This window comes from Parasteatoda tepidariorum, chromosome X1, assembly GCF_043381705.1.
Source record: "Parasteatoda tepidariorum isolate YZ-2023 chromosome X1, CAS_Ptep_4.0, whole genome shotgun sequence".
NCBI lineage: Eukaryota > Metazoa > Arthropoda > Arachnida > Araneae > Theridiidae > Parasteatoda > Parasteatoda tepidariorum.
Window position 1 is genome coordinate 59,497,376 of NC_092214.1, and position 10,083 is coordinate 59,507,458.

At 27.9% G+C, this 10,083-nt stretch overlaps 1 protein-coding gene across 1 annotated transcript in view; it reads left to right on the forward strand.

The window, feature by feature from the left end:
• The window catches only part of LOC107447342 (putative receptor-type tyrosine-protein phosphatase mosPTP-1), a gene marked incomplete in the record, with an annotated part of 116,548 nt that overhangs the window by 81,567 nt on the left and 24,898 nt on the right, over nt 1-10,083 (forward strand). The window contains 6 exon segments of the mRNA XM_043039056.2: nt 3,571-3,666; nt 3,987-4,174; nt 5,472-5,613; nt 5,685-5,796; nt 7,961-8,040; nt 8,851-8,948. Coding sequence (XP_042894990.1) covers nt 3,571-3,666; nt 3,987-4,174; nt 5,472-5,613; nt 5,685-5,796; nt 7,961-8,040; nt 8,851-8,948 — 716 coding nt within the window.

The window sequence follows — 10,083 nt, forward strand, 5'->3', positions numbered from 1 at the left end:
TTAAATTTTTGGAATTTGCAGTAAGATATTTAATTTTTAATAGATTTTATTAAAAATTAAACAAGCTGCAAAATTCTTATTGACTATATTTTTTTTTATTTCCACAGGAAAAAAAATCACATTTTGAGAGATTTTAGTATTTTTTAAAGCTTAAAGCATTAAAAAATTAGCATTATTTTGTTGATTTTTTTTCTTCATGAGAAACTGCAAAACCGAAAACTATCATACTTAAGTAAATTTCCTTCTGTAGATACAGTCTTATCTCGCTAACTCCAAATTTGGTTTCACAAATTATTTGATAATTTGAAGAAAAAATTTTTTTCTTCAAATTTAGTGTTAAAAAACCCCCACATTTTGATTAATTTTTTTCCTTTTTTGCTTTTCCCTTTATAACTTGAATTTTTTCTCCCAAATACAATAACAAAAGTTTCTTGACGTAAAAAAAAATCTATAGACAGAAATTAAGAAGAAATAAAAAACCTATGGTGAAGCTTTGACCAAACAGAAAATGAAGGTATGAACATGAATGATTTGCTTTAAATTGATTGATTAAATGTTTGTTTAATGGAATTGATCCTGGGTGACTTTGAAAAAGAATGTAGCATTTCTTATCACCCTAACTATTGCAACAAGAATGAAAGAAACTGTGCATGAAAGCCTTCCTGTCTCACAATCAAGCTATCTAGTGCTACTTCCAAAAAAGTTCAAAGTCATTTTGAACAGCAGAGTTATCTGTTAAAAATGGCTTAGAAATGAAAAATAAGTACTCTTAAACCTAAATAAGTTCTTCTCTTTTTAAATAATACTTTTTAGCACATGGTGTTTATTACAATAAAAAAATAAATGACTCATTAAAGAAGCATTGGGATACTGTTTTTTTCTTTAATTTACTGTTACAACGCATTATTTTTGATAACTCGAATTTTCGACTTTTCATATTTTTTCTTTCTCTTCCAGTTTGAAATACCAAGGTTTGACTGTATTACCGATTCTTTTCGCTCTAAATTTTAGTATTTGAATGTAGAATAATATTCTGTCCATAAAATTTCAGCTTTCATATTTCATAAATATATTATTTAATATAATGTATTTTGTATCACATAAATTCTTTATTGTTTGGGAAATGTACGAGGGTTGTCCATAAAATAAGGTTTCCAAGGAGGTGCGAACGCTAGGAACGCTGTTAGGTGGGATTTAGCGAGACTAACGTGTAGCTTGGCTCTCTTTCTCCCACTTCCCGCCCCGACGAGCTGTCAACAATGTTCATTCTTGTCTTGGTAGCTGTGAAAGATGGAGTTTCCGTTTGTTTCTCATGCCAGGTGCGAATTATGCTCTGTGATTCGTTTTGTGTGTGCAAAAAACATTCCTCTGGTGGACATTTTTTCCCAACTGTGTGAGTGTGCAAATGGCGCAGAGAATTCAAAGACAGATGTACAGACATCCATGACGAACAACGTTCTGGCCGGCCATCGTTTTCGGGCGAAGCAATTGCGAAAGTGGAAGAAGCAATGCTGAAAGATCGAAGAGTGACGGTAAGGGACTTCAGCGAGATGATCCCTGATGTAAGCAAGTCCTGCATTCACAACATTTTGAGAGACCGCTTAGTATATGCCAAGGTTTGTGCAAGTTGGATCTTAAAAATGTAGACGGGTGACAACAAACGGCAACGTGTGGAAGCGGCCCGCAAATCTCTTTATGCCTACAAAACCGATGGCTAAGAATTTTTGAACTCTGTTGTCACTGGGGACGTGACCTGGGTCCACTACATGACACCGGAAATAAAAGAACAATCCCTTCAGTGGAAACATCCAGGCTCGCCGAAGCCGAAGAGGTTTAAGCAAATTCTGTCTGCCGGCAAAGTGATGGCGAGTGTCTTTTGGGACAGAAAAGGGTTGTTGTGCGAATTCCTGCCTACTGGCACAACAATTAATGCGGATTGCTACTGTCAGACGTTGAAGAACCTTCGGTGCGCGATTCAAAACAAGAGGAGAGGCATGCTCACAAATGGAGTGCGTCTCCATCAGGACAACGCTCGTCCGCACACCGCCCGTGTCACAACTGATCTCATCAACAGATTCGAATGGAATATTGTCACACCCCCCTCACAGCCCAGTGATTACCATCTCTTCCCTGAATTAAAGAAACATTTGGGAGGGACACATTTCACAACCGACGAAGAGCTGAAAGAAGAGGTTTTAAGCTATCTTCGTGGCGCGGTGGCAGAGTTCTACGACTCAGGCATAAGGAAGATGGTACACTGCATGCAAAAATGCATCGATCTAAACGGCGATTATGTCGAAAAATAGAGGGAAGTCTAAGCTTTCCAAACATGTATTATTCAATGCCAATAAACATATTTTTCATTGTGAAAATTCCTTAGGAACTTTATTTTATGGACAAGCCTCGTATTTTAAATATGAAAAGTTATTAATGAATCAAGCACTTTAAATTTAAGATATTTTGAAAAGTAAAGTTAATAAATTTTTGTGCAGTAAAGACTCAAATAATCATAATTATTTATATTTTTTATAAAATAATGCTTATTGCATAAAATCTGAGTTGTCATAGTTTTTGAGAACTTCACACAATCAATTCTATCTTGTATTTTGTTTTTTAGTTTTACTTTATTTCACTGCCTCCATGTGAGCTGTAAGCTTGATTAAAAATAATTGTTAATAATAATTACAGAGACGCATTGCCTTGTTTTACCCTTCAACTGTTTTCTTATTTATTTTAATTTTTCTTTTACTGATAAAGGTAATACACCTCTAAATTAAATTATTGAATTTTCATATTGCTGTGAAAAATATTTCAGAAATAGTAATGTATTATAAAGTTTTAAATTCAATTCCTTTATTTATGTTTATTTATATCTAAGAAAATAATTATATAGCTTTTGAACCATTTAATGAAAGTCAACATTATAGTCTATATTCACATTTCTATTTTTTTCTAAGGTTGTTCATTGCATTATAAATACACATTAAATATAAAGACTATGGCAACATATTTTATAATTTAAAATATTTAAAAATCTGTTATATTGTGATTAGCTTGATATTATTTTTTAGTTCATATTGTAAGTTAGACAAGAAATTAAGTGTGTTTGGCTCTGTATCTTTTCAAGTTTTGGACTAGTTATTTGTACTAGTATAAAATTTTTCATGAAATTTGTATTCATATTTTTCATGCAATTTATTGCTTTCCATTTTTTTACTGGGCATTACTGTAATATGCTGTCTATTTATTAAACACAAACTAGGCTCTCCTGTTCATCACTCTGAATATTTCTCTTAAGAGGTGTAAATGAGTTTGTTTAACTTTTGTTTTGAAGGATAGTATAATTCAATTAGTTTATTGATATTTTCATCTGCAAAATATTATGTAAAACAATATATGATTTTATTATTATTTCTTTTTTCAAAATGTATATATATGTTAATTATTCACCAGTACATAAAATAATGTTATTCTGTTTATTGCATTTAATAAGTGTATTCATTTTAAATATTTTCCAGCTGTTATTGTTTAAGTTGGAATTCATCCTATGTTTTTTTAATTTTTTTTTAGAACCTTTTAGCCATTATAAAATATGGGTGAATGCATATACTGGTAAACATGAAGGAGAATCTAGTAAGGTTCTGGAATTTCATACTGATGTTCAAGGTAATAAATTTGCATTCAAATAGCTAAGAAAGCAAAATCTGCAAACTGTGCAGTTGGGAAAAATGGTTACATTGTCTTTTATTTCTTAACTTTTTGCTCACCTTCAAATGAACATTACTTAAAAATATCATTATCTTAATGTTTGAATTTTGTTAAAAAAAATCTTGTTAAAATGCTTAGTGGAGTTTATTGCATTTCTTCTTTTCCCATCTTTAATATATAGAGCAGTTGGCTGGTTTTGCACACAGGTCTCTTTTTTGTTATTCATTATTTAAATTGAAATAAATTTTGCCTTTTAAATTATTATTTTGTTTTTTAAGGACCCAGTGCACCCATTATTTTGAATTTAACATGTCAAGCTCTTGACAGCATATTTGTGCAGTGGGAACGTCCTCAAGTTTTTTTCAACCGCATAGACTACTATTTTGTTCATTACCGTTCTGAAAATAATTGGGATTTTGAAGAAATTGCCATGGCTTCACCTCAGGAAAGAGCTATTGATCATGGAGTATGTTAATTATTCATGTTTGTTTTCTTCATTTTTTATGTCTTGATAAGTCAAGCAAGTGATTGGTAAATAAATTAAGCACTTAATAACATATGGTAAGGAATACTGGAGAATACCAACTAATTCCTACCTCAAACTCATTTCAGAGTGGTAGTTAAAGAGTTAATAATTATATTTTAATTTCCTTTTAGTATGTAACTGTTTTATTTCTATAAATGTTTAAAATACTATTAACATGATTTTTTTAGCTGAACTTATGTAATTACAGCCGGCTTACTCGTAGGTATTAAATAGATAACTAAATCTTTTTAGATAACGTCTTTTTAGTTGGTATGAATTTAGTTTAATTAAAAGAAAAGTAGGCAGAACAGTTTTCTAAAAACAAAAACTGTGCCCCACATGCTACGCCTATGATTCAACACATAGATAATCTATAGATCACTAAATATTTTTAGACAACGGTGTTTTTATTTGGCATGAATTTAATTTAATTAAAATGAAGAGATGCTAGAATTCAATGCAAAAGTGTAGAATTTAACCAACTTCTTCAATTAGAAGAAACAATTCTATAATTTTTATTTCATTTAGTAGGATTCAAATAATAATGATGGCAAAGTTTTAAGTAAAACCTGAGTTTGCATATTCATTATTTTTGTGTAAATGAGCAAAATTTGTGTTATTAAGTGCTGTAATCTTCTAGTTGGTTGATAGTTATACATTTACAAAATATAGAAAGGAAAAATTATACAAAAAACTAAGTAAAATATGATTGTATAGCAAAACGAAACTATCTTTCATATTCTATATTATTATAAAATAAAATTTCCATTGTTGAAACATTAAAATAATTAATTGAATAATATCAATCCTCAGCAGTGTTCGGTGCTATAACTTTAAATTTTATCTAGTTTGCTTTCCTGTAGCATAAACTAGTGATTTAGTAAGAGTATTCTCTCTCACTAAATCACCAGTTTTACAATTTTAGCAATTAATCGTGCAATTTTATTGAGATACTTAATGCTATAAGTTGAAAGATAAAATTGTTTGTCATATCAGTTTATGCTTCGTTGTCTCACAAACTTGTCATATATGATCACAAAAGAAAATATTTACAATTCTGACAATTAATAATATAATGCAATTTTGTCCGGATGCTTAACTCCATGAGGGATGAATATGTTTGTCGTATCAATTGTGTATAAATTATTTATTCTATGTTCGATAACTTGGCACAATCCATTACTTTTCATATATTTTATTAAGTTTTCCTATGATTTTGATTTTTGCTCCTTTACAGATGTTTATACCAAATTTAACTGCCAATACTATGTATGAAGTAAAAGTCCGTGGGGCAACACGTAGTGTAATAGAACATTCTAAACTTTTTAAAGGACAATTTTCTGAGCCTAGAAAAGTACTTCTTCAAAATAAATGCCCAAGTATGTTTGATTCTTATCTCTTTGAACATTATATATTGTAAGCAAAATCTTACTATTTTAATACCTTTCAGCTTTTAATGGTGTTCCATATGGGGATGCTTCTGTAAGTGCTGGAGTTATTGCTGGAGTTATGTGTGCCTCTTTTGCTTTAATTTTATCAATAGTTTCTTTTATATTATGGAGGTATGTTAATTTAGTCAAATGATTATTTTTTTCAATTTGTTTTTAATACTTTGTTCTAGACTGCAAAATTTCAGAACATTCATTAATATATTTATTACAATTTGTGATTCTGTTGGTTGTGAAAAAGTATATAATCAAATAAGATTATTATTTAATATTGTGTAAGATTTACCACTCCTATGTTATTTAAATCTTTTATCAAACAGTAGAACATTTGATTAAAATAATATGTAATAATTTTAAAGTTTTTAATGGTTTTTATTTACAGATAGAAACCGTTTTCTGAGGACAAAAACTTTCTTTATATGCAAAACAATAGAAAATTCCTCAATATAGCTATTTCTTTAAAATCCATAGTTTTTTGAAAACTTCTGAGTTTAAACTTGCAAGGTATACTGACTACGATCATCAAAATTTATAATCTACGAACTATCTTTATGTACTTACAAACATACAATTTATTAAAAGAAAATTAAATAACTTAAAAATAAACTTCACAAACTCTCAAATTAATTGTAGTTTTTATTTTGTGATGATTGATCTATTTTACATGATATATATTTATAAATATTTTCCTCTTCATATTTTCCTGTTTATTAAATCATTGTTTTGTATCTAGAAATTTTTTCAAAGTACTGGAATTAAGATGCATGAAATCTTTTTATTTAGGGAAAAAAAGTACTTTATCCATTTTAATTCCCATTTTACACATGCTGTTTGGTGGGTGGGTAAAGTGAGTTTTTTTTTTTAAATTAAGTTTAAGTAAGTACTACTTAAGCAATTTTAAAAGTAATAACTTTCTTTCAATTTTTGAATATTATATACTCAATCATTTAATAAATGTAATTAAAATATATTAATAGAATTCTATATTTATAAGCTCAATTAAAAATACCATAGCTTATGTAGGGATAGTTTTAAACAACCACAAACTTACTAGGTATTCAAATTTGTTAAAAAATGAATTGGAACATTTTTTAAATGTATTGGCATATTTACTAGTTTTTTTTAAAAAAAAATCTATCATTTAGTATAAAATTACATGAGTAACCTTTTGTGATGAAATTAAATTTCATTAAAAACAATGTTTTAAAATTATAATTAGTAAAAATTTTGCTAAAAACATATTAACTTATTAAAACCTGCATCTTTTAATAAAATTTTTACTATTTCTGATTTTAAAACATTGTTTTTAATGAAATTTAGTATTTTACATTTAAAGCTTACATGGATAAGGACCCTTAAGAAAAGATTAAGATAGAAAATGAATGTGTGCAATAGAGTGTTAATATTATTAAAAGAATAAACAAACATTGAAATTTTTGATTTGCTTAGGATGAGTAGTTTGGTGAATTATTAACTAAAACTAGCTATATGATAGATAAAACGAGCAACTTGTAATACAAAATCATCTCTTAAGCCTCTAAGCTTTGAGCCCCTGGGTTAAATTGTACAAAAGTTTTCCTGTTACGCAGTTTTTCCTATTCAATAACATGGAGAAATGTTCCCCCCCCCCCTAAGAAAGCCTGCATCTGAATATTTGCAAAAAGCTGGGGCTCAAGCTCAGAGGGTTGATAATTTCAATTTTAATTGAAATATTGTTTTCAAATACAATTTCTTATCAATACTCACGAAAGAAAGTAGTCTTTCAGCAATTTTTTGAAATTTTTTCAAGTTTGTTTAACCATCAATGATGAAGTATTGGCATTATATAAAAATACTAGTCATTGTATAGAATGCCTAACGTGTTTTAGGCACATTATTAAATATGTTCAAGTATTATTGTATATGTTGCTTAGTCATTGAGTAGAATGTCTATAAGTTTATCATAAATTAGTCAATGAATGTCTTGGTAATCTGGTAAATATTCTTGGCAATCATTTCATATTTTGCTGGTTGAATTTAGGCAAGAATGCTTAATTTCATACATTGATGGTAACATTAGCATTTACAAAAATCTATGCACACTTTTTAAATATATGATGTTTGAAATTATTAATGAAAACTGGCCTGTCTCAGTCTATAGCTAGATGGTCTATTACCTTTTAAAGTCTGTACCAAAAATATATACTTTTGCAGATTATGTTAATAGAATAAGAGATGATACTTAATTGTATTTTGGTTAATAAAAAGCTATTATTATTAAAAAAAAATTTTATTTTAGAAAATACTTTCAAGCTGCCTATTATTATCTTGATGATCCTCTAGGTAACAGAGCTTCTCCACAGTTGTCTGAAACTTTTGGTAAGTTTTCAACCTTGTTTAATGACAAAGTTGACTGAAAGTGATAACTATATTTTTTAAATAACCATTCAAATTTTAATTATTTATTGTATGTACTTTAAAGAACAAGCTTTTTAGTATGTTTTACAGGATAAAATTCTGTAATTATAAAGTATATAAGTTGCTGTATCTTTTTGCTTTAGGTATGCAATTGTACTAGAAGAAATTGTTCATATCATAGAATCTAAGAGGTTTATTGAAAATCATGAAGGTTTAACATAAAAATCAATGAAGGTTTTAGGTTATATATTTTTTTTGTGTTATTTGTTTGAGTTCTCTAGCTATTGATTGAATACCTAGTTTGAACCCTGGGACCCTGAATGCTAAGGTAATAAGCATGAGGAGGAACTTGAACTTATTAATTTCTTATTGTTTGTTACAGTATTAACCAAAAATAAATATGCAGCAAGCTAGACTTTAAGCAGTTTTTTATAACTGTAAAGTATAGTTTGAGACCAAAATAAGGTTTAACAATTTTTGCTGTGAAGCACTATATTATCTTACAGAAAAATAAATTTAGCAGCAATAGCACAGCAAAATAACTGTGTTTTCTTGACTAGTGAACTATAAAATCTATCTACTAAAGAGCTGTACTAATGATACTAGAATGAATAATCTCTTTATTTTCCTATGAATTTTCAATTACTATTTAATATACTTGTATTTAATCAAGCAAGTACATATTACTTGCTTGATCAAAAAGATGGCATTCTTAATTATAGTCTGAATATGAAACTTGAAAAAACATTTATGTATTTTGTTTTGTAACAGATGATTCAGAATATACTGCTATTCCTGTGCCCCTTTGGCCAAAGCACGTTGCAGAACTGCATGCTGATGGTGATATAGGGTTTTCTAGAGAATATGAAGTAAGAACTCAATCTTTTTTCTATTAAGATTCTGTCAGTTCATATATTGGTTCTGTAAAATATTTTATATGCATGTAAAGGAAAAAATTTGTTATTGTTTAAATTGCACAATTTTTCAATGTTTTTTTTAAAAATATTTTATGAAGTTTTTATAAATTAATTTTGGTTAATATTTTTATTTCATGGAAACTACACAGTATAGTTTTATAACACTGACTTAATGTTGCCCGTAGATTTTAAATTTTGGCTTTTAGGCATCGAAAGTTCTGCATTTAGTACTTTTCAGATATTTTTAAAATTAATGTTATGCTTTGAGGTATATTTAGTCGCCTCAAATGTTTATTTTGGAATGATTTTTATCATAGTTTTGCTTCCAATCTGTCAATGTGATTTTTCTCTCAATTTTATTCTTTATTATTAATAAAGTGAATGAATAAATTCACTTATTACATTTTTTTAAATTTTCTGCCATTCTGTTCTAGAATAATCAGAATTAATTTTTTATAAATTTTATTTATTTTACTTTCATTTTGATCAAATTATATATTTTTTTCTTCACATTTTCACTTATTTACAATTCACTTATTACTTAATACAAATTTCTGAGGAGGTCAGTGAAATGCATAACTCCAACTTATTTGGTTATTTATAATAATATTTAATGAGTAATAGAGGTACTTAAGAATTATTTTTTACTCTGGTGAAGTTAAAGTTAGCTTTAACATATCAGCAAAAGCATTTATCACTGTATCAATGTCATCACTGATTCCTTTTTCCAGTTCCATAAAACTTTGATATTTCCTGATATATCCCTATGTGTTTTTAATGGAACTAATTTATATTATTTTTATCTTAGATAATGTTTTTTTAATCGAAATATTGAAATTTTTCTTAAAATAGCAAAAAAAGAAAAAAAAACTATTTGACAAAAGAATAATTATTAAGATGTGGAATTTTGAATTTACTCCTTTTACTTTTTTAAATGAAACTTTTATTCTAAACTTAATATGATTGGTTAATGGTTAAAAAAATGTAAAGGAAAATTATATTAATAAATTTATATTAAAAAAAAGCCCATTAGAATCGAGTAATGAGTTGAATAATTTTGAAATGTCACAAGTATTACTGTATATAT